The 25,277-nt window shown below is 40.4% G+C and overlaps 1 protein-coding gene across 3 annotated transcripts in view; it reads left to right on the top strand.

The window, feature by feature from the left end:
- The window catches only part of LOC144055004 (receptor tyrosine-protein kinase erbB-4-like), a 202,741-nt gene that overhangs the window by 101,345 nt on the left and 76,119 nt on the right, over window positions 1-25,277 (top strand). For all 3 annotated transcript variants that reach the window (XM_077570553.1, XM_077570560.1, XM_077570544.1), the window contains exon 3: window positions 20,023-20,209. In XM_077570553.1, coding sequence (XP_077426679.1) covers window positions 20,023-20,209 — 187 coding nt within the window. The remainder of the gene's footprint in view (window positions 1-20,022; window positions 20,210-25,277) is intronic.

Raw genomic sequence — 25,277 nt, 5'->3', positions numbered from 1 at the left:
TGAAGTGGAAAGAAAAAAACAAACAAACTTTTGCTTGATTTTAGTCAAAGGGAAACAATGTGGGCAGACGGTATCTGGAAATAAACACAATAGACCTGAAGAGAAAGGCCACAGTTCACCACAAAGGCATTGTGGTAAATTAACAATATGCTTGGTGGTTGTTTATTACATAACATTAAACCAACAGCTATAAAGTTCCAACAATAACCAAATGAGCGCAAACGAATGATGGCTAACTTATTAGCTTGTAGAATTTAAGCGATAGTAGCCACTTAATGCTATAATTGAGTATGAAGTTGAAATTGAGCTCATTTAAATCAGACAGAGGTATGAGCTCATCGACTCTAGCTAATCTGAAAGGCAGCCATATTTAACACAAGCCAACTGGGCACTGGCCAGACAAAAATGAATGCAAACTGAACGAATGGTACGCCACACCAGGGATGGTTTTAGGGTCAGAGGTTAAGGGGTGCTGAGATCCTGGTCAGGCAAGATAAATGTAACAGTTTTGTTCATTTTAACACAATTGTATTCCCATATTAATGAAAGGGAAGTATAACACTTTTCGATCATGGACATCCAATCAGTTAGCTTTTCAGTAGCACCTTGTCTTTAAATTGAACACACGTGCAGGACACAGCTCGCTTCTGCCATCCCAATTCCGAATGTTGCTGCGTCTGACCACCTGAAACAGTCTTAGGGCTAGGACAAAAAAATGTCTTTGTTCCTCGGCAACAGATACAATGGAGGAATCGGAGGACTGAAATATGAATTTCTTCCTTTTTTTTTTTTTTTTTTATGGAAAGCTCAGTATTGTTCATTCGATTTGACATGTCATCATTGCTCTCCTTTTTTTATTTTTTATTAAAAATTTTTTTTATATATATATATATATTTATTTATTTTTTATTTTTTTTGGTATGTGGGTGAGTATGTGTATGTGTGTGTGTGTGTCCGTGCGTGCGTGCGAACGTGTGTGCATTCATCAGTTCACCTAAAACCTATTAAAAAAAAAATCCCATACTAATAATATAATATAATAATAAATTGCCAAATGCAGAAACATCAATGTAAGTTATCACGATGTGGTGGCTCTCGCTAACAGGCAGAATTAAGTAACCAGAATTAGGTTAAAAAATTCTATATACGTAGACCATGTTTCTATAAATTTTTGTATTTGGTTTTTATTTGAGGCAGATATTTTTTCCATTAAAATGTGATTTATGAGGAGGTTAGACCATTGGTCGATATTCAGAGTTTGTTTATTTTTCCAGTTAACAAGAATTGCTTTTTTTTTTGCGATAGTAAGGGCTACAAGTGTAGATTGAAATTGTTTATGTGGTAAGTCAGTTGTTGTTAGGTCACCTAGCAAACACAAGTTTGGAGATAAAGGTATCCTACAGTCCAAAATAGCGGAAAGTTTTTCTAAGACTTTAGTCCAGAAATACATAACCGGAGTACATAACCATAAAGCATGAACATAAGTGTCTGTAGTGTTTTGTAAACATTGGAGACAAATGTCGGAGTCTGAGAGCCCCATTTTCTTCATCATATATTGAGTAATATATGTTCTGTGAATAACTTTATATTGGATAAGTTGTAAATTTGTGTGTTTTGTCATTTTAAATGCGTTTTCACAAACTTGAATCCAAAAGTCAGGTTCCGGTGCTATAGACAAGTCTGTCTCCCATTTCGAGATGGGTAAAGACATTTTATCAGTATATGAAAGTAGCTTATATATTTTTGAAAGTTTTTTTTTTTGTTGTCGGAGAAAGCTTGTTAATATCTTTAGCTAAAACAGGCGGTTGGAGCGTACCCCGAAGTGTTGGAATTTTTTTCTTTATCATATTTTTAACTTGTAGATAATGTAAAAAATTTCCGTTTTTTATTTTGGATTTTTGGAGCAAGGATGTATATGATATAAACATATTATCTGAGAAGAGATGGTGGAGATGTGTGATTCCTTTCTGCTCCCAAACACCTAAATAAAACGATTGGTTGTTAATTCGAAAGTCGGGGTTATGCCATCGGGGAGAAAGCCCACAGGGCTCCACTTGGGCTTTTGTCATTTCTAGTGCCTTCCACCAGGCAGTCAGGGTGGCGGAAGTCATTGGGTTTTTAAAACAATTATGTCGCTTAATCGATGTTGTAATAAAGAGTAAATCTAGAAGTCTGAGGTTATTACAATCCTTCTGTTCTAGTTCCAGCCAACAGTTAGCGTCTCTGTTGGGTTGTGCCCATAGAACGATATATTGTAGCTGGTTAGCTTTATAGTAGTACATAAAATTTGGTGCCTCTAGACCACCTTTGGATTTACTTTTCTGAAGAGTAGATAGACTAATCTTTGCTTTTTTTTTATTCCAGTAAAATTTTGTAACGGCTGAGTCCAACAACTGGAACCATTTAGCCGTAGGTTTAAATGGAATCATTGAGAAAAAATAGTTTATTTTGGGTAAAACTTTCATTTTAATGGTGGCTATTCGTCCTATTAGAGAAATAGGAAGATTATTCCAGCGTTCCAAGTCACTATGAATGTTATCCAGAAGTGGGGAAAAGTTTAAATGAATTAAATCAGTTAATTTAACTGAGATTTTTATGCCTAAGTATTTTAAATTACCTATAGGAAATGAGTAGTGTGGGTCCTGGCTTGCAGGGTTCCATGAATTTTCTGTAATAGGTAGAAGTGTTGATTTTGTCCAGTTAATAGAATAATCTGATAACTGTGAGAATGTAGTTATTAAGTTAAATACTTCCCCTAGCGAAGTAGCCGGCTTTTCTAAATAAAGTAAGATATCATCGGCATATAGATGAATTTTATGTTCTGTTACCCCAGAGTGAATTCCTTGAATCCTTCTTTCCTGGCGTATGGCTAATGCAAGTGGCTCAATAAATATTGCAAATAATAAAGGGGACAGTGGGCATCCCTGTCTTGTGCCTCTCTGTAAAATAAAGCTCTGAGATATAATCCCATTAGTAGTAACTGTAGCTTTAGGAGACTCATATAATACTGACACCCAGTGGATAAATGGTTTCCCAAAGCCAAATTTATTTAAAACAGCAAAGAGGAAGGACCAGTTAACTTTGTCGAAAGCTTTTTCTGCATCCAATGATATAATAACTGCCTTTTTATCATGCCGCTGTGACATGCTAATAAGGTTAAAGAGTCTCCTAATATTATTAGTAGAGTGACGATCTTTAATAAAGCCTGTTTGGTCGCTATGAATAATTGTCGAGATTACTGTTTCTAGTCTAGATGTGAAAGCCTTAGTGATAATTTTAATATCAGTATTAATTAGTGAAATCGGACGGTAACTTGATGGAAGGGTGGGGTCTTTTTCTGGCTTTAATAAAAGTTTAATTGCTGCTGTATTCATGTGTGGGCGTATGTAACCCTTAGTTTTAATTTCTGTTACTACTCTTAAGAATAGTGGAGCAAGCATTAACCAGAAGTGCTTAAAAAATATAGCCGGATAACCATCCGGGCCAGGTGCTTTGCCATTAGGCATAATATCTAGAGCACTGTACAACTCGTTTATAGTAAGTGGCGCATCTAACATGTCTTTATATTCAGTCGTTAACTGAGGTATATTTAAGCTACTGAGGAATGCCTCAATATGCTCAGGGTTAGGCTTGTTAGTTTCTGAGTATAGGTTGCGATAATAGTTATAAAAAATTTGATTAATTTCTTCTGGTGATTGTCTGCATTCACCAGTTGTCCCTTTAATAGCCGTTATAAGAGATTTTTCCCGATTGCGTTGAAGTTGGTTTGCAAGAAATTTACCTGATTTGTTATTATATTCAAAGTTGTTATATCTCAATTGTTGTATTATAAACTCTGTTTTTTTAGTTAGCCTATCGTCTAACTGTATTTTTGTATTTTGTAAGTCAGTCCATATTTGGTCATTTGGGTTTATTGCGTACTCATCCGTCAGTTGTTTAATTTTATCTTCCAAGTCTTTTTCAAATTTTTGCTCCTGTTTCTTTTTATAAGATGAATATGATATAATTTTACCTCTAATTACTTTTCCCAGCTTCCCAGAGAAGAGATGGGGATAGGTCTGGAGAATCATTTATTTCCAAAAAGTTTGCCCATTCTTTCCTTATAATTTTATCAAACTCTGCGTCATTTAGCAGTGAGATGTTAAACCGCCATGTTGGTGGTGGTTTAAAGGTATAATCAACTTGTAGGGAAAGTGAGACTGGTGCATGGTTGCTAATAATAATAGGATGTATTTTTGTAACAGTTTTATCAGCAATAGAGTTATTTGTAAGAAAATAATCGATTCTTGAAAAAGACCTGTGCACAGCGGAAAAGAAGGTAAATTCCTTCTTATTTGGGTTTTTAAGTCTCCAGCTGTCGACGAGGCCAAAGTCATCCATATATTCCCCGTTTACTTTAGTAGATTGTAATCGTCTACATGTTGTATTATTAGAACGGTCAATTAATGGATTTAAGACTGTGTTAAAGTCTCCTCCAATAATAATAGTAGAGTTTGCTGCTAAATCAAACAGCTGAGAGAAAAATTCATGGAAAAAGGCCGGATCATCATTTTTAGGGGCATATAAATTAGCAAGTGTATATATTTTATAAATATAGTCACCTGAATAATAATGTATCGGCCCTCTGGGTCTGTTATTGTATTATTTAGAGTAAAGAGTAAATTCTTATGTATGAGTATACAGACTCCTCTTTGTCTACTGTTATAAGGGGCAGAGTACGCTTGGCTAAAATTCTTATCAATAAGTCATTTTTCTTCAGATTTTTGTAGGTGTGTTTCTTGTAGGAGGCAAATATCTGCTTTTAATTTTAAGAGATGGTCTAAAGTTTTTATTCTTTTTGCCTGTGAGCGAGCGCCACAAACATTCCAGGAAACCAGAACTAATTTATGCATACAAACAATATGGACTCAGTCCTGTGTATATATCTGCATAGGCCATTTGTCAATACTGGCATGTTATAGGATAGAATCAAAGTGGTTAGGTGGCTTATGTAATTTGTGTAAAATATGAGGTGACGTGTAAGTAAATATAACGGGTTGGGAGGTGAAAGTGAAGGAAGTTAACGGGGGATTAAACATAAAAATACACCAATAACTGGTAACCTAAGCGAGATTTTTGTTTAAATATACTTTAGATATAGTTATGTATTTAATAATATATTTATAATATAGCCTAAACATAATGAGTATTCATATTTTAGGTTTTATAACCACATATACAGTATATGTATACATCTAATAATCAAACAAAGTTTAGTTCCACCAATGCCATTTAGAACAGCCAGGGAGTGGAGTTGGGGTTCCGGAATAGTTGGCCATCGATGTATAGTTTATCGACGACCATCGCAGTCCGTTTACCCTCCTGCCTATTTTGCTTCATTATAGGAAACAGTGCCTTTCGCCGCTCATTAATCTCTCTCGGGAATTGGTCGTTCATTCCAAATGAGGTCCCTTTCCGCTCCCGTCCTTTACTTTTAACAAATACTTTCTGTTTAAAATGCTCAAACTTGGCGATAATAGGACGGGGTCTGTTGCCCCTACAAGCTCCAAGCCGATGTACCCGGTGAAAAGAGATGTTATTTACCGACTCCTGAGGAATTTTTAACGACGTCGTCATCATTTTTTTTATCTCAACCTCTGGATTGTCAGAGGTATTCTCGGATATATATTCCTGAGAATATTAAATTCTCCCGCATGCTACGGGATTGAACATCCAGAACAGCTTCTTTTAGTGTTTTATTCTCCTTTTTAACGGTTTCCATCTCGGCTGAAACAGCCGCGAGTGAAGAGCGTAACTCGGCATTATCCCGTTGGAGGTCACTTACCTGTTGGCCGACGAATTCCAAGCTTACCCTTAATTCTTTGACGTCCTCGCTGATTAGGGAGAGGACCTCTATTTTTTTATTTATGGACTCCAGCATACTGACCGAAACCTCCGTAGTGGCTGGGTTGTCCGTGTCCGTCGCTGAATCATTTTTCCTCTTTTTCGAAGGTTTTCTCGACGGAAGGATCCTCCATCGCGCAGCTGTAAAAATATCCGTCGATGAAGCGTTCAAGGTCCGCCGCGTTGGGTGGTATTCCAAATCTGTCGGATGAAAAAGAGAAGAAAAAAAAGAAAGACAAGATATATGATGGTTAAATTCGGATTAGTTTAGTATAATAGAGCTAGTTCTATCTTAGCAGCAAGGCGCCGCCATGTTGGGGTTTCCGGTCTCGTCCAAGCTTCAGAATCCTGTATATGAATTTCTTAAAAGTCAGCTTTGGCTTTTGATAATTATGATCCACCAGCACTCAAGTCTACAAAAATAATAACACCATATCCCAACAGTAAATTTCCAAAGTTGATCAGTTGTCAAATCCAGGCCAGGACTGGACATCAACCCTGTTAACCTGTTAACCCTGGGCCACTAACCCTAAGCCTAACCCTAGCACAATGGCTGTTTCAGTGCCTCTTCACCAAATAGTCGTGCCGTAAATGTGACCCGTGGCTGAAGAGGATTGTGCTCACCGTTCATATCATTCGACTTTGAACAAGCTGCCAGGTTTTGAAAAGCTCGGGACGATTGGCAGTAACCAAACCAGTGTTTGCCATTATTAGAGCTCCTTTTGGCAGCAAAATTAGTACCCTGCTCACTTTACTCATAGTTCAGCTCTCGTGCCCTGATGCATCTTATGGTTTCATAATTGTGGGGTTGTATAAAATACAACGACTACCGATCATTTATTTTCCGCTGATCCTCAAACGTTCCAGTAGTTTGCAGTTGGAATGTTTTTAAACCATAAAACCATTTTTCTCATGGAAAATGAATTCTAGTACTCAAATAAAATGGAATGCTGTTTGAAATAGGAGGAAAATAAGTCAGGTGTGTGAGACGTCCTCCTGTTTACTGTGTTTACTGTTGCTGGCACGAATGCATTTACAATGTGGATGCCAACAGCCCCAAACGCGAGGCGTATTTCGCCATTGCTGGATATCAAGCTTCCGTGCTACACATTTACACATTGGAAAGAACTACAGTGATATATTTATATTTATATTCATAAAAATATATATATATATATTAAATATATATATATATAGATAGATAGATAGATAGATATATTAGAAGTGGCAGCACGGTGGCTGACTGGTTAGCACGTCCGCCTCCCAGTGCAGAGGACGTGAGATCGAGTCCGGGCTTCGGCCTTCCTGGGTGGAGTTTGCATGTTCTCCCCGTGCTTGCGTGGCTTTCCTCCGGGTACTCCGGTTTCCTCCCACATTCCAAAGACATGCGTGGCAGGTGAATCGAACACTCCAAATTGTCCATAGGTGTGATTGTGAGTGTGGTTGTTGGTCTCTGTGTGCCCTGCGATTGGCTGGCAACCAGTTCAGAGTGTACCCCGCCTACTGCCCGAGGCCAGCTGGGATAGGCTCCAGCACCCCCCGCGACCCTTGTGAGGAAAAGCGGTTAAAGAAAATGGATGGATATATTAGAAGTGTCGATTAAAAAATTCTTAATCGTAGTTAATGGGCACTGAATGAGTTGAAAGTAATGAAGTCACATTACTTTTATAGAGAGTACTTGGATTATGTTAATATTGATTGACTTTTCATGTTCTCTCAGCTTCACAATTGCCTGTTTTTCACTTGCAGGCAACTCTCTATTTTGGTTACACCTATTTTTGAATCATTCAAAACTGAGCAAGCAAACACACCTGTTGGTCATGTTCCACAAATTTCACGGGAAAAAATGTGTCGGCTCAGACAGAAGGAGCTAAATTTCATCAGTATCGGATTCAGTTGTAAATACCTGGGGGGGGGGGGGGATCTCAAATGTTGAGCTCTTGTCTTATATTCGTCTTTTGATGTCAAACCCAAACGTCAGTCAACAGCAAAAATAAAGAAATTGTCCTCACTCTTATAATACATTTGGAGGGGAGAATATGTCTTGAGAGTTTTTTGCTCTTTTGTAGAACACACGGATTCAAAAATCGAATCCCTGTCGAGAACTCACTCTTTAAGAAATGCGCATCAAATGTTAAGAATCCTGCAGCTACGATTCGCACCAAATGAGCTCTCGTCAGGGCGTGTGTGCACGTGACGGGATTGGACGAGAGCTTTAAACATCCCTCTTGGCCACGCGCATCTGCCGCCATCATTTGCCGTAATGTCGCCATCCCAGCAGGCCGCTCCGCACTGTGCCGAGCCATTCCAAATGGATTTAGTGCATTAATTAGGGCCCTGTTATGAGGTGTGATGGACAATATTCTACAATTTGATAAGCAAAAGGCGCACCTCGGGATCATCTTGATGACTTGTGAGGATTTGATCGTGGCGCCCTTTCATGGCCGTACCTTTTAATTGAATGGAAATCACTTTGCCCCTCGAGTGGCACGGAAGCTGCAAGACTTTCATTTCACCTCCGAGACCGACTGTGCTTTCATTATTCAGACAAATAAGCAGACATGATGATGCGCACGAAAGGCTGAGCACGACGACGCACGCATGACGCGGCTGTGTACACAAATTCGGTTTGCTTTTGCGAGAAGGCAACCTGACATCAAACAAGCAACATGGTGAGTTCTAGATTGCTCATTCTGTGCTGCTTATTTTGAGAAAGGTGCTACATCCGACTATTAATTTGATTTTTGATTTTTTTTTTTAAATATGCATGGTTTGGGATGCCTGAGCACAAAGTATTTGCGCAGAAGGCTGGGAAAGTGCCTTAGACTCCACGGGGAACAGTTTGAAGAGAAAAATGTGTAGTCTGTTTTGGAAATATATCTTTTGTGGAACTTTTGAGACGTCTCTGACATCTTTCTCACGTTAGTCTACTTAAAGTTAGTCTCAAAAAATATTTGTGTTCAACAATAACTAATAACAATGCCTTCCAGGGCTGTAAAAAATGATTATTCTTTTTTGTAATCAATTAACAAATTCACTTGCAGCCATTTCCACTGAAGCAACTCCCTTCGCTCCCGGCTGTTTTACTGGATTTTAACTGATTTTGCAAGGCCCACAGAATATTGTGCTCTATTGCTATAAAAACATGGAAGCTACAAAAGAAAGATGGGAGTCTCTTCTTTCATCAGGAGAAAAAGTTTTTTGTTTTCTATCTGATTTCGTTTTGCAACAATTAGCATTAGCATATAGTTTATTCACAAATCCGTTTAAAACAGTGGGGAAACGAGCTTTTTTTCAACATGGCCCGGCTTGATCTCTCATACTCTGCTGTCACCTGCTGGTCATTTTTTGTAATAGCTACCATTGCTTCAAGCATTCTCTTCAGTTGGGAGGCTGCATCAAAGCCTTCTGTATGCTCTAGCATATATTAAAAAAAAACCTTAAACAAAAAAATCAATAAATAAAAACTAAAACAAAACAACAACATTTTTGGGACCATGGTAATATTTAAAATAGAACATATTTGTACATTTTGGGGAGCATATGAGTTAATGTGTCCATTTTTTTGTCAATTAAAATATGAATTCTATTTTTTTTCATGTCTTCATTTTTGTCCTTTTTTTTCAAAGCCAAACATTGTTTCAAATTGTCAGTGCATAAAATGCACAAATTTGTTTTGTTTCAGTTACTATTTTGGTCTGCAACATGGCAGAAAGCAGGTCTACAACAATTGGAGAATATTTACAGGTGAGATGATAAAATTCTGAGAATTTGGACAATTTAAATTTTACAAATATCAAAAATAATTATCAATTAATTTGATAATCAATTAGTTGCCGATTAATTGATTAATGTAACCGTCTCTGTCATCTATGTTGTGTATCGGATGTAGAAATTTGGAAATAAAAGATGAACTGTTGATCATTTCTCTAAATTTCTTAAATATATTCAACAAAAATCTAAACACAACACTTTAGTTTTTGCTCTCATTTTTTTACGCGGTGAACTCAAAGATCTTAAACTTCTTCCACATACACGATATCACCAATTCTAAATTTCTAAATCTGCGGTAATGAGCACTTCTCCTTTGCCGAGATAATTCATCCCACCTCACAGGTGTGCTATATCAAGATGCTGATTAGACACCATGATGAGTGCACAGGTGTGCCTTAGACTACCCACAATAAAAGGCTCTGGAAGGTGCAGTTTTGAAAAACTAACTGTTTTTCTGGGTCCCTAGAACCCCCCCCACACACACACACACTAAAACTGCACCTTTCAGAGTGTCCTTTCATTGTGGTCGGTCTAAGGCACACCTGTGCACTAATCATGGTGTCTAATCAGCAAAAACAAAAGTGTTGCGTTTAGATTTTGATTGAGTATATTTTTAACCCAAAAGCTTGCAGCAAAAATGAAGGAATTGATGTCAACATTTCAATGATGTTGTATTGCTTGTTAGGGTTTCCGGCAAATCATTTGGAAAAACGTGTATTTTGGAGTGTTGTCCACATGACGCCTTGATGCCTTGACAAAGACATGAGCGGGCACAAGAAGTTCCAATCAGTCCAGGAATTGAGTTTTGCCCCAACTGAGGAAGTCAATTCCTTTTCACAGTTGCCAATCTTATCATACACAATAGCGTAGATTGCAATTTTGCTTAACACTCATCAGACCGTGTGCGCCAATGAAGTTAGCCCTCCTTAAACTGTGAAATGTTCTCTCTGTCTTTGATTTCATTGGTCTAATTGGAAGACTGGCCTGGCTAAATGCTTTTACACCTACACACCGTCGTGCGGCCAAACACACACGCGTGCGCACAAAGACACGTGCCTTTGTGTCGCTGCAAATCAGGACATCCATCAGCGGTTAGGATTTGATTCAGGGGTAATGAAGCGTCTCAGTGGCGCAACGTGCTGTGTGTCACAACGACATGCCACAGAGAGGGCCACTCGAGTCGCACGCACACACACACACGCACACGTGCATACATGCACGCACACGCCACCGAGATAGCAGGCCTATCAAATCTGACACTGTTTTAATTCACATCACAGCTGCTTGCTTATCTAGCTTGAATGCATTTGCAGTTTACAAAACCCCCCCCAACGGTGCCGTTAAGGAGAAAACACAAACATGGACATTTGGCTTGCCGAGTTTCCCTCTGAGACTTCTGTTGTGCCACTTTAACTGTGCGCGAAAAAGGTTCTTTTCACGTGGTGAATTCTTTATTCGGAACCTTGGCTGAGTTTCTCCCTCCACATTTGGACATTGTAAGAGTTTTGTCCACGAGAATTGCTACTCACCTCATGAGTTATTTACGTCTAACGAGGTTCTGCCACAGTTTGCGGGGTGTGATGATGACCATCTCGCACTCCCTTTTGGTGAACGGGAAGTTGTTGTTTTTTTTCCTTTTATGTGTCTTGACAACCAGGATGCCTCACAGAAGCCACTTATAAAACAATCTTCAGCGTGATGGTCACCCTGTCGGAGACCATAAGTCTCAGCGCGGGGGAAGAAAGAAACTCAACTGCCGCTTGAGGCCCGTCCGGTTGTGAACACGCAACCGCCGGCAGGGTGACGACCCGACAAGTCAAGAGTCACACAATTTGATGAAGTGTGTTCATGTCGGACCACCACTTTAGATATGGACAGAAGTATGGAGACAAATTATTGGCTATACAGTTGGACTTAAAAAGTTGAATCCAATGCATCCTTGCTTGAGCACAGCACAACTTTTGATTTGTTCTAATTGTGCCCATAGGAAATAATGGAAATAAGCTGGTCCATTTCCATCTCACAAACATGTTGAGCATTCACTTTACTGTTAAAGTCACACATGCAAGACTACAGCTGCTGTTGTTGTGATTCAGCTTGTAAAAAAAAAAAAAAAATACATATATACTATTATGATAATTTATTATTCTTCTTATTATTTTATTTATAACGCCCTTTACCTCGCAAGATCTCAAAGAGCAGCAAGTAGAAAAGAAAACTGTGCATTTTGATTTATTTTTGAATAAATAAATAAATAATAAATAACTAAATGAATATTAAAGGGGGGTGCGCGGGGGGGGGGGTCCCTTAGGTTCTGCTAAAAAGAAATGTTGTAACAGTTCTTTTAAAACTGTTAATCTATTGTGGTGTCCTCAGCGTGTCAGAGAGGGCGTTCCACAATGGTGGGGCTGCAGCACAGAAGGCCCGATCTGACTCCCAGGGTCCTCAATTTGGCCCCGGGTGTGTGGAGGAAGTTTCAATGAATAGAGCGGTGGGAACGTGTTGTGTTAGGGAGGAAACCTTGTATTCCGTTTTGGTGGAGACGGAAATACAAGGTTTCCCTCCTCATACATTTATTGTTTCAGTTAGCGATGCATGATAATTATCAACGACATCATTATCAAGCCAATGTTAGGAATTATAACGTCATATCAATAAATCTGAAAACTTTAACTAGATAACCATGTGTTATTTCACATCATGGTTTGGTGCCAATCGCTTGATGACCAACCCTTGAGTGTCGTTGAGGACTCTTGTTGCTCTTGTTGGCTAACAACCACGTGGTGCTCCAATTTGTACTTCCAAGCTGCCTCGCTATTGTTGGATGTATGTTTGTTTGCCAGTAAAACATGTGACACTTTTTTTTGCGATGGAAATAAGGACGCAAGCGCCACTGCTTATTCATGGACGTGTAAAATTAGCCCTGCTAGCTTTGCTAGCATGCTAGGTCTGACCGCGCAGTGCCTGGATGACAACTTCAAATTATGCAGGGCTGTGCGGAATTGTTAATTAATTATTTGTATTATTTGTTAGTGCACTTTGTGAATCCTTATCACAGTAGTTTTGTGGAATTCAAGAAGCTTTTCAGTATCAGTTTTGAGAAACAAGAATGTATCCATGTCTCTAGTTTTAGTACTTGTTACTCTAATTAAGAAATTTGCTTATCTAACCAAAAAGATCAAATGTGGAAGCATTCGGAAGGTTTTCTGAAGACACCCACCTGGACCATTGAGCAATCATCTTCACAGTAACGTCCTCCTGGACCGGGTTTTCATTTATTTCAAAGTCAATGGCCCTCCCAAAGGCATGTGATTTTTTTATTTTTGACACTACAGGATTCCTCCAAATCTTGAAAGTCACGCCCGAGTGCTCTCAGCATACTTAGCAGCCAAATAGCCCCATGAGGTGAAGAGGTGCATGCCTCTTTTAGGCAGCCCATTGAGGCGAATTGGTAAACAGGTCCCCGCCCGCCCATTGACTTTGCCGCCACGTGGAGGTTTCAGATTGCAGCGCCCGCCGCCGCCAATCCGCTGGGCTCAAACTGTTGAGAGTCTGTGCTGACATGCGCCACTGCACTCTCCTTGACTCACTGGCAGAGTGCTCTATATGTATGGAAATGAGTCGTAATCACCATAATATGTGTCCCATCTTCTTGTATTGTAACCGCGTTATGATATTTTCCCGGGCTCGACGCCTTTTTGCCCTTTCTCCATCACGTTTGACTCCCTCCCCGGGGTTTTCTCAGGCCTTTCCATCGTCTCTTTCCTTTTGTGCTGTCCTCCATGTTTACTTTTCCACTCAACCAGGAGACAGAAGCAGGTGTGCAATTAATTATGCTTAAAAGGCCTCCTGCGTGCGCCGAATTTCCCGCCGCAGCGTCCTGCCCATAAACGTCCCTAATTTTTGTGACTGGCTAAACATCTTCGCCAACACCATCTCTTAAGATCCACAAGGTCTTTTATGTAATTGTAGCACCGTTGAACCGAGGCTGTTCTAAGTATCTCATTATTTTCCTCATGCAGTTGTGACTCGTGTAAAATAAGAGTGAGAGAAGATAATCGAGAAAGTCCTTTTTTTTCACGCCAAAATCCCGTTTCCTGACCTGCTGCTTTCTCGCTTGATAAGTCTGCACTGATGCTCGCCAATGTCAATAAAGTATAATCATCTGTGAGCATATTTTTGCCAAATCCTTTTGAAATGACGTTATGCAGGCATTTTGTGAAAATGCTGGGTGCTACCCTGAGGCAGTTCCTTAGAAGACAAGGCAGACATTTCTATGCATATTGACTGGCGAGGTGCCTCTAAAGCTGCCTGAAAAAAAATGGTTGTCCAGGCAATTAGCCTGAAATACCCGTTTTTTTTTCCATTTGCTTGCATAAGTTTCTGCGAATTCATCGTAAATGTTTTCAAATCCTCATGAGGTGATCTTGTTGAACTCTTTGCAGTATGACATACGCTTCCTTTGTACGGACTCAACCAGCTCTAATGTCTCTGGTCCGCCTATCGCCAAGCAAAAGGACTGCATTCTTAACAAGATCACTTTAAGACAAACCAGAACCTGGACTAAGAATATGTCAAATGATGTTCGTAAATTCTATGTTCTGTGTGTCCGATGTTCATATAATGCAAATGCTGAGGTGGGCGTGTCAGTCAATTTTCTGTCATAATTAGTCCGCCATTATTTCAAGCTGAACCAAACAGTCCGTCGTGCCGTCATCGTTATTTTAACCACTGATCCGTTATCGCTAAATTACAGTTTGTCACTGTTATTGTTGACGGCAGCCAACTAGCGGCAAGAATTGTGATGCTCCATCAAATGGGGAGAACAGCACAAAGTAGACACTTAGCCTAATAATGTATTTAAAAAATATATTTAAATAAACACTCAAGTTAAAGAGCCAGACACAGTAGAAGAAACGATGCGGCTTTAGCATTTCCAATTTACAAGCTTCAATAAGTCACTCGGTTCACCTGCCGTTGTGCGCTATCTGCCTATTTTCTTCCTTCCTCACTCGTGTGGCGTGTAAGAGGAGCACGCGGTCGTAACTGCCGGCCAAACGGACTCAGTGCATTCCCTAATAGGACTACTTGGCTGCATACAGCGAAAGGTCTGTTGGTACTGACCCAGTTTGTGATGATTCTGCCGTTGGACGAAAACCCACGTTGGTACATAGTCCGTCAATTTTTCGAAGCTTCCCGTCACGTCAGCAAAACAATCGTACGTCAGTGACCTCTGTATGAATACATTCATGTTATGCATGTTACTCTTGATAATTGATTTTGTCTTTCCCGGTGAAAAACCCTGCATCGTTATCCAAGGACACAAAACAATAAATGCTGAACTTCTGCTGTCTCACTTGGCAATATGCTGGTATGGGTTTTTCCGTATAATGCTAATTGCACATCCTATCGGATTCAATTCTCATCTGTGGGAAATGTAAACAAGCTAAGGCTGCTGTTGCCCTTTAAGTCTGTATCCCACGGAGTGGCAAAGGTTTGCAAGTGTTCCCGTGGGTAGTGAAGGTTGATTTTTCAATATTTCATCAGGGTTCGTTCAAGGTCGCCAATGTTCGCAAAACTGTTTGCCATTTTGCCAACTGTTTTTCTTGTAGCAAAGTAACTTTGCACAAAATTCCAAATTCCTCGCCAGTGGTGCAACTTGTTTGTTGAACCTCAAACGTTTGTATTTTCCTTAGGCTGCGTAGCAAATAGCATTTCAAAATTCTGACAGAATGAGAAAGAGATGATAATGCAACTCAACTACAGTACTAACAAGTTCTGCCTTTGAGCACATCATATTCATGTCATATCTGATGTCAGGTTTATGCTGTCATTTATTTTAGATTATAATTGTGGAGTCAGGGATGTGATTTTTCCGCTAATTCGCGGAATTCCGCTTTTTTTATCTCCCTCCAAAAAAAAAAAATTCCGATTTTTTTTATTTTTTATTTTTGTAGTTCATTGTGTATGCACATGACTCCGACAGATAACATCTTCTGCTATAACAAAGACATTTGTGGTATGCTCTAATATGAGTTACTTTTCATTTGGTCATGATACAATTATTTGTTCATGAAATTTGAACTCTTCAACATTATTTATGTGTTAGCTTAGTAATCACATTAGTTAGATATGATGATATTCTCAGTGATAGTTTTTAAAAGCAAAGGCAGTCCAATGTTTTTGAATGTGACTGATTTTGAGTTGACTAAATGTTAAAAATAAAAACTAAACTAAAAAATGTTGCCATTTTATATGGGATAGTTCAATATACATTGAAAATTTATGCTGTTGTTTTGTCTATTTCTTTGTCATGTGAGTGCATTGAAAGTACTTAAAAACACAGAAAACCCATGAGCTCCGGGGGGCTTCGCCCCCCGTGTCCCCCCCGCCAGGGCACTGCCCTGGACCTAGCTGGGTGCCAGCGGCCCCCAGACCCCCGGCTAAATTTTCAGATAATTTCACTTTGGTCAAATCACATCCCTGTGGAGTGGTTTATTATTAGTTACTTTTGTTATCCTCAGCATTTTTTATTCATCTATTTTTTTTATTTACCATTGATGTAAACTAAGAAAATATGGAAAAGGGAGGGGATTTAATAAGTCTTGCCACTTCTTCCCACTCCCATTTGAACATGGAAAATCGTTGTTAGGTGCGTTTTGTAGAATTTTGCTTGTTTTGTAGCTCTTTTATTTTATTTTATTGTATTTTTATTACTGTTATAGATTTTACTTTGTTTCTATTCTTTTTCATGTTCAAATAAACTCAGGTAATCATGCAGCGACAAAGTGTTTGTTTTGCTAGCACGTGCCAAGAGAGGTTAAAGAGAAACACGCCTCCTAAAATGCAGAACCTTCTGCACGTTCACGATTAAATGAAATATGTTTGGCTCTCCATTTTTGGCCTGAGTTTATTTACCCGCTGCTTGTTGACCTGCTGTAGATAGGTCAACTGAAAAGCTGCACAATAGAGCACAACTTTTATGAAGAGAGTGTGAAAGAAACAAAACTTGCATCACGATGCATCATGGGTAGCTGACCTGTGTCTGTAAAGTCTGCACTTTGCCGCGCAGCAGTCCTGATAGTTGCACTTTCTGAAGCATGTGCAGGGCAGCTTGGCAAAAGAGGAAAAACAATGACGATTCAAAAGATCTATAATTTAAAAAAAAAAAGAAATCGACATACTTTGTGCTAAGACACAAGCGCTTACAGCTATTTGAGATAAAGTTAGCTGCAAAGTCCTCCTCATACTTTCGATGACATTTGATCTCGAAAGCTTTAATCTATATATTTACATGTGTATTTAATCGGAGGGGAATTAAATGATGTCAAAACTATGGAAACGGTTGCGTAAGGGCATGATTATCATTTAATTTAATGAGCTATTAAATATAAATATTGCTCTCCTTTTTGTTTTTGCTCTCCCATGCTCCTACTTGAGGACTTTTGCTGACGTTGCTAGGCAACAGGGAAGTGTTGTAAATTCATCTTTTTGAGTCTTTTCTGGTCTGGGGGGGGCTGGCTGCGAGAAGGGGGCACAGTGGGCACAGAGGGAGCAGCATCCAGCGTAGCAGCCAGCAGCCGGGTCGTGTGGCAATGCGCCCTCGGTGGGCACCCGGGGCTTCCCGCCGAGTTAATGATAGCCGGGTGAGCTCAGCAAACCCCCCAGCAGTGAACACAAGGCCACAGCGGGGGTCAGAGTAATGGCAGGGAATGACTTCCAACCAGGGGGCGGAATCAAGAATCCTCTGCAAGAACGAAATGTTGCTTTATAGAAGCCGAGATACCAAGTAAAACAACTTTGTTTTGCTCGCCAACAAGCATTTTGTTGTTGTTTTCTTCCCAGGGCTTTTCTGACGGTCCTCACAATAGGCATCCGCTCTGTAATAAGTATGCTAATCAAAATAGTCACTGAAATGAATGTGGCTCCTTTATTATGTTGTTCTTTCACTCTCGATGAATGACACGCTGTAATTTTGCTAATAAGCACCTCCACTTTCTGTTTAGGTTCTATTGTGTTTGTGCTACAATAGCCTGGCTTGGCTTCGAGCCACAATAAATATATGGACGCTTGTGGCGGACACCTGCTATTATCCTCACGCTCATAACTACAGCACTTGTGCACATTTCAGCTGGGCGACATTTCCCGGTCAGACTTCTGACAAACCCACCATTAGTAACCTGTGAATTTGCATGCAACCGCCAAAGAGGCGTTCCTGAGACTTTGGAATGTCATTGAAAGCCATCAGGAAAAAAAATGCTGCCCCTTGGAAACGAGAACTTTTGTAAGGGAAGCAAAAGTAATGTCGTTAGAATACTGTGCTCCAAATTCAACACATTTTTGGAGCTTCATCCATTTAAAAGGGATAACTCGGCAATGCCCAAGCCTCCTTGCGCAACAGACCGGGCAAGTCACTTAAATGCACCTCGAGTACGAAAACTCCTCGAGGGCTTTTTCCTGCCTCGAGTACTCGTTTTTTTAAGGCTCGAGCCTCGCGGACGCACGGACTACTCTTAATTTAACCGCTTACGTCACCAACGCAAGGGAAGGAAGAAGAAGCGGAGGTTACTTATTTGATTTAAGGCGCAGGGACGAAGGAATTAAAGACAAATCGAACGCGGAAAAGGTGACGACAACAAAAGGGAACAAGTTCCGTAGGTGAACCTGCGGAAGGATCATGACCAGAGAGAGCGAGCGTTCGCGGCCGCCTCTGTCCGCTCCTGCCTCACGTCCACTCAACCTGGTCAAGTCCAAGCCGCGGCTGGCGTGGGAGGTCTTCTGAATCGCTGCATTTGCGCCCAAAGCACCAATTGTTTTTTCATTAGTAAGAAAAAGTCTTCTTTTAAAGTACCACTGATTGTCACACCCACCTAAGTGGGGCGGAATTCAAACATTCAAACATCTTCTGAGGGAGCGGTGAGCAGCAGCAGGGGCTGCGCTCGGGAATAATTTGGTGATCTAACCCCCCAATTCCAACCCTTAATGCTGAGTGTCAAGCAGGGCGGCAACGGGTCCCATTTTTATAGTCTTAGGTATGAACCGGCCAGGGATTGAACCCTCAACCTCCCAGTCTCAGGTCGGACACTCTACCACTAGCTAACTGAGCTGTTTTTTTGATTGGCATAGAAGAAAATGATTAGCTATCTAACCAGTGCGACGTCATAATGACTGTAATTGTAAAACTGTAGCGGGAGTTATGCGCTTAAAACAATCAAAAAAAAAAACTCCAAAGGCTTGTGTTTTAATACTTGCTGCCGCGCAACATACTTGACACGGACGTCGCTGGATGTCGGAGTGGTACCGCCACTTGCCTTTGGTGTAGGTGTTGTGGGTTCGCTTCCCCGCCTGGGAGACCATGTTTGTGTGTGTTTGTAGTATGAGTGAGTGTAAAATACAAAAATATATATAAATATGTTTGAAGCAGAAAAGGTTCTGACAGAGGTGAAAAAAAAAAAGTCTACTGGGACCTGATATTTTTTGACAATAAATATCCCGACTAAAACGCTATAATATCCCATTCATGACGCCTCTTTGATCTGCTCGGTAAAATATCGTTTATTCAGCGTTGAGATATTTCTTCGCTATCCTGGTGAAGTGCAGCCGACAAACGTGTGCGCTTGCGCTGCACTCTTGGCTCGTGGATTTCGGCCCGGAACGGACCGGCCGTATGTGAGTTTTCCCGTTATCAATTTTCCGATACACCCCTGGCGAGGGAGTTGTCCCGCCTGATCAATTGTGAAGCCACACTCAGACGGGGGCAGTCTCGGGAGGGACGACTGTGTTCAAAGTGTCCATGATGAATGTTTCATTTCATGGAGCACTTCCGAGCGGCAGGCCAAACAAAATTACATTTGAAGCCAAATGGTTCATTATTTGGTACTGAAGCAAGACTGCAACAATATCGAGGCACTTTTAATACCACGAATAATGGGCCAGAAATAATTAGCAGCAGCCCAGTTTTTGCTCATAGGCCACTCGATGCCGACCACTCGCCGACGTCTTGTCAAAGCAATGGCTCTGTTGATGTCATTTAGAATTCTAGACTCGGGGACGACAGGAAGTACACAGTCCAGCTTTAAGTGGGCAGGAGAATGCGTGCAGCCAGCAAAGCCCTTTTCCGACTTAAGTGAGCCAGAGAATGTGGCGCGCAGTTTTTCATGCCCGTTTGAAATCAGTTCATAACAAACAATTTATTTGTTATTGTCACATTTATGTTACATAAAGAGCTCAGCACGTGGGTAAAAAAAAACAAAAAAAACTTTTACCAGCAAAAGTAAAAATCAGACTACACAAACATTTTAAAACTACGCCAATGTAATGTGTGCTGTTACGTAATTCATCCTCATCCTTACATCTTCTTTGCAGTCAATCCGAGAGGTGACAGGCTACGTGCTGGTGGCTCTCAACCAGTTTGACTTCCTCCCGCTGGAGAATCTGCGCATCATCAGAGGCACCAAACTGTACGAAGGCCGCTATGCGCTCGCCATCTTCCTCAACTACCGGCGAGACGGTTACTACGGCTTGCGGCAGCTGGGCCTTCGCAACCTCACAGGTAAGTGACGCTTCCGTGCCGTGATGCCAGCTGCAGGAATACTCTAGAAAGACAACAAGAGCACTTAAGCTAACTAACGACACAATAAAATGCACACGTGGTCGCTGACACGACAGCCTCTGATCAAGCGTGCGGCCGTGCACGTTATGCAAAACATCCATGGGAGGAATTCCTGAGAGCTTAAAATCTGTGGCTATGATGTTGCAAAAAAAGTTAGTTGTCAGTCAAGACAAAGTTGCTATGGAGGCAATGAGTAGAACATCGATTATTTCGATGAGTCACTGGAGGTTGATGGCAGATCTTGAAAATTGAATTTCCTTTGCCGGGTAATGTTCTTTTCAAACTACAAATCTATTTTTGTTTTGCTCATTTGGAAAATATCACAATCTCCTCCTTGTGTTTGACTTATGCGTATTTAATAGGCACAAACATGTGGCTCCGAGTTTGATGTCACGTCACTGCTACCAAATTAATTTAGTGTTGTTGTATGCAAAGATCAAATATCTGCGAAAAGCCGTATTTTCCCTTTTAATTAAATTTCTGTTTATGCACTCAAAATTGTTCCTCTCTTCCTGAGTGTGCGCATAAATTGCTGTCTTGGGCTTCGTGTCCTTGTGCACACATGTAAACACACGCACACGTTTGTTATGATTGTATTTGCGCTATTTCTCCACTCTAATTTGTGGTCATGGCCTTACAATCATCTCATCTCACAGATGTGGTGCAAGGGAACAGTATCTTTTATCCTCAACAAGAGGCTGCTCTGCCATTTTCTCCACTGACTCATTTCCTCATTACCACCTTAAGACATTACGTAAGCAGTTGGCGGTCAATGTAGCATCCGGCATCGTGTGATGCTTTATTCTCGCAGGGGAGCACAAACTGTTAATGGAGACACAACAGACTACAGTATCCAATCTGAGGAGAACCAGGAATTAACTGTCACTCTTTTACTTGACTTTGCATAGAGGAGACAAGAGAACAATTGTGTGTAAAACGCATCAAGCTACAGATCGTATGGCGTGTACAAATCAAACAAAAAGTTGATCTTTGGCATCAATCCTGAACAGACTTTGGGACAATTGACTGAAATCTGTTGTGATGGTGTTCTTCCAGTAAGAACTGAACAGCATCCTTAAGCACATCAAGTTGTGGCCAATGGAAAATGGAAAATTCTCTTCCAGCATGCATGTCCTCCAAAGTACAGCCAAGGAACAAAAATGGACCGCACAGCCGCCAGAAATCTCAACAACTTGTTGGGAAAGTGGCACGAAAGAAGCCACAGTTTTTGTGTCAACTTCCAAATCGAAAGCAAAAACATCAATAGGATCGTACGAATGAACTCTGTAAAAAATATGAGACTGCATTTTAATCACACAATGCTACTGGGAAATTATATTTCAGGATTTGTTTGAATGATTCTCTTCTCACAGTTGGTCATGCACTGGGCGTGAGCAAATCAAGTGAATTTTCAGCCTTATTTTCAGTCTTTTGACGAGGCCAATTTCAAGTCTGTTTGTACAACATTCTTTGTGGGGGGAGTAGCAAATATCCGCCCAAGGCGGGTTGTACGACGACTGGGTGGAAATGTTACACCGTGACGAGGCTCTCGCACATTTTGAGCAGAATTTTGAGGAGATTTCTGAAACACTATTTCCCTAAGTGACTTGACTCGATCATGGCTCAAAGACACTGCAAGAAAAAGTCTTTTAAACCCAAACCCCAAAAAACTGTTGTTGTATATAAAGTTATAATATTATATATAATATATATAAACATGTTTAACAAGCTTCATAAAGTAAAGTTCTTACTCAAAAAGTAAACTGAAGTTGCCTGTCCAGCAGAAACGACCAAATCATCCGTCTTCAGAACTCTCTGCTGCTTACGCGCACGCCATCGCTGAAAAGACTCGCCCAAAATGACTTTTGGCTCTTTCAGTCTTGTCACCTCCATTCAGCAACATCAAAAACAGTCTCTCTTGGACGGCTGGGTCGTCCTGGATGCTTCTCTGCCATTGTTGGTTAACTTTGAACACGCGCGCAAGGAGCTAGCTACAGTAGGAAGAAGCTACGCCGGCGCTGCCAGGAGCCAATCAATAATGAAGCATTGTTCCTTATTGATTGGCTAGAATCTAACATTCCCCGCAACGTCCACATTTATGAATAATGAATATATATATATATACATCATTTTATTTTCTTTTTTTAACCATAGGTGTCTGCTACAGGTTGATAAAGCGATTTTTAAGTGATTCAGACAACTTAATTTGCAGTAAAATCCTCTCTAATACCTTTAAGTTGAAGGAATCTGTGTTTTTGTCTATTATTGAGAATTATCTGAACACATTTTAACACCAAGTTACGCAAACATCCTTGTGACTCCAAAGGGTTGACTTGACTTTTGTTTCAGCATTTTCGGCTTGGGGAACCACATTGCTAGTTTCATAGTAAAAAAAAAAAATTAAAATAAAATAAAAAAGGAGGGACCCTGCAAGAAAAAAAAAAGGCTGCGAACCACAATGTTCCAATCCAGTGGCTGCTGAGGGACCGATCATGCGTGCATGGACACATTGAGGAGGGAAAAGGACACTTTGACCTTTATTGAGACAACACTCAGGATCACACTCGGAGAGCACAGACCTCTGAGTGAAAGGCTACAAGCTGGAATAATAATAGTTTAAGAAAAAGTTAGGTTTAAATCAGATATTTCTTCTGGATCCAAGGGAACTTGGAACTGTAATGACGTCATAGCAACCATTGTACAAATGCACGTTCCCCGTTTTTCAAAGCATTGAAACATCTTCACCTCATTTGTTGCCTCTGCCAAGTGCAAAGGGAGGAAGAAACTTTTTTATGATGGTAAATTGATGTTTTTTGGTGTGCAACCTCCTGCCTGTAACTTTACACCATGGATTTCTCATAAAAGCTTGATATTCTCACAAGGGATTTTTGGGAGAAACCAAGATTCATCCGCATCTAACTTAACTTATACATCACAATTTAATCCTGTATGAAAGCATCTAAGCCAAAGAGGCTAAAGAGGGATATATATACGGTGTGTATATATACAGTATATATATATAATTATGTGACTTATCGACTGTTATTTTTTTATGTTACTATTTCAACCGAAGTTCGCCTGTAAGTCGAAGTTGCACATTTAGTCGGGACTCGTAGAACGCGATATTTACTTTAGTTGGAGATCGCTAGTTTGAAAACAGCCCTTTACCTTCTGTTGCATGCTGATTTTACCAAGTTAATCAAATCGCCGACTTTGCCGGAATTCACAGCGCACGACCGATATCATTATTTAGCCAATTATTTAGCCAATCCGGGGGACAATAAACCTCGTAATGCAAAGGTAAAACTTGCTTATCATGCTAACTGACTTAGTTTTAAATAGTCCGTTCTATATTGAAACGTTGTGATGATGTTATATTTCTATGTTTACTAGCATGGAATAAATGACTATCGCAGTGGAAAGCTTATTTCATGAATAGGACTCCGGCTCCAGTGAAAAACTCCAAGCACAAAGACGAAATCCAACATTATTAAACAGTCAAATGCACTTAATAGTTCTGAAGAAGGTGAATTTAAAAACGAGGCTGTGTGTTTGTGCAGTTGGACGCTAACTATCCGGCTCGTTTATGTGACCTGAAACACGCAATTCGACACCAATGTTACAATCTTTGTTTGAGTGTACGTTTACTCGTCAAATGTATGAACATTTATCTACTCATTACAACATTTATCTACTAACTTCGCAACAAAATGATCGCTGCAAATCCGTGAATACTTTGTGGGCTGCCAGTCCTTTCTGCAATCAATCGACGTCGTTTGTCTTCATTAGTAGCTATGCGATAAAAAGCGACATTTGGTTTACTCCTTCGTCTGTCCGTACAACCGACCGCACCGCAAGATGGGACCATTTTATAAGATAATCGATTAGATAAAGGACTTGACGCTGTACGAGATTCAAGGGCTACAATACAGGCAAGTGGCTCTTTTGCCGTCCAGCGTCCCGTAGGGGGCGTTCCCATGAGGGCTGTGATGTCACCTGCAAAAGGTCAAAAAGCCTCTTATCAAATTAAATAGATTTCAAAATTGTAAATACAGCCAAATGCACAGTCTGGATCAGAGCCACGTTAAACTTTCTTTGACGTCTCATCTTCAGCCCCCAGATACCATTTCAACCTTTTGTATCGGCTAACTATTAGGCAGGAGGATAATTCTCGCTGCCGACTCACTCGTTCTTTTTTTTTTCTTTTTTTTCCACTCATCCTATGAAAGCCGCCATGCGCATTTGATTCGATGTAATGTGCTTGTCATTGGTTTTGCTGCCTCTCAGCAGGTATGTTGACTCCACAATATATTCAGCATTTACAACACACAACAACTTCACTGCAGTTGTCTCCCGCCCTGAATTCAGAAATGTAACGTGGCCTGCAATTACTTTTGAGGTACGTTTTTACTTGAATCGCGTGGACGTAAGCCTTTCTGGAGTATACAATATGTTGACCCGTCAAGTAAATAATTACAGAATTCCAAATGATACGTTGGCACCTTCTATACACCACTGTGAGTAGCACTGGAGGCGATGTGTGCGAAGTGCCTTGCCCAAGGACACACCGACACGACTTGGGGAGAGCGCGGATCGAACAGCCGACCTTCCGGTTACTTAACGACCGTCTCGGCACCCTGAGCCACGGCCACCAGAACACTGTATAATAAATTATTGAACACATCCTTCATGACAACAGCAATGTTTTACTTTTTATCTTTTTGCAGAATCCCTCAAAAACAGTGTTGCATGATTTATTTACAAAGTGTAAAGAAGGCCAATACCAATAGCTGCTTGCGCATTTAATGAGTGAGAGAATGGAGGTCTGGAAGGCATTAATAATGGATCTTGTGTCATCATTAAGCAGCTGATCATTAAGACATATCTCATGGCTTCAAACGTTGCTTTGCTCCCACAGAAAACGCTGCTGTTTTGCAAGGCAACCAAAAGCCTCAGCGTGCTTGTTAAAGGTTTCTTTTTTCTTGGACCTTTTCACAGAGTTGAACAA

The sequence above is a fragment of the Vanacampus margaritifer genome, chromosome 1 (genome assembly GCF_051991255.1).
Source record: "Vanacampus margaritifer isolate UIUO_Vmar chromosome 1, RoL_Vmar_1.0, whole genome shotgun sequence".
NCBI classification, from domain to species: domain Eukaryota; kingdom Metazoa; phylum Chordata; class Actinopteri; order Syngnathiformes; family Syngnathidae; genus Vanacampus; species Vanacampus margaritifer.
The sequence above is the reverse complement of the archived record's forward strand: the minus strand, read 5'-3'. Positions and strand labels throughout refer to the sequence as shown.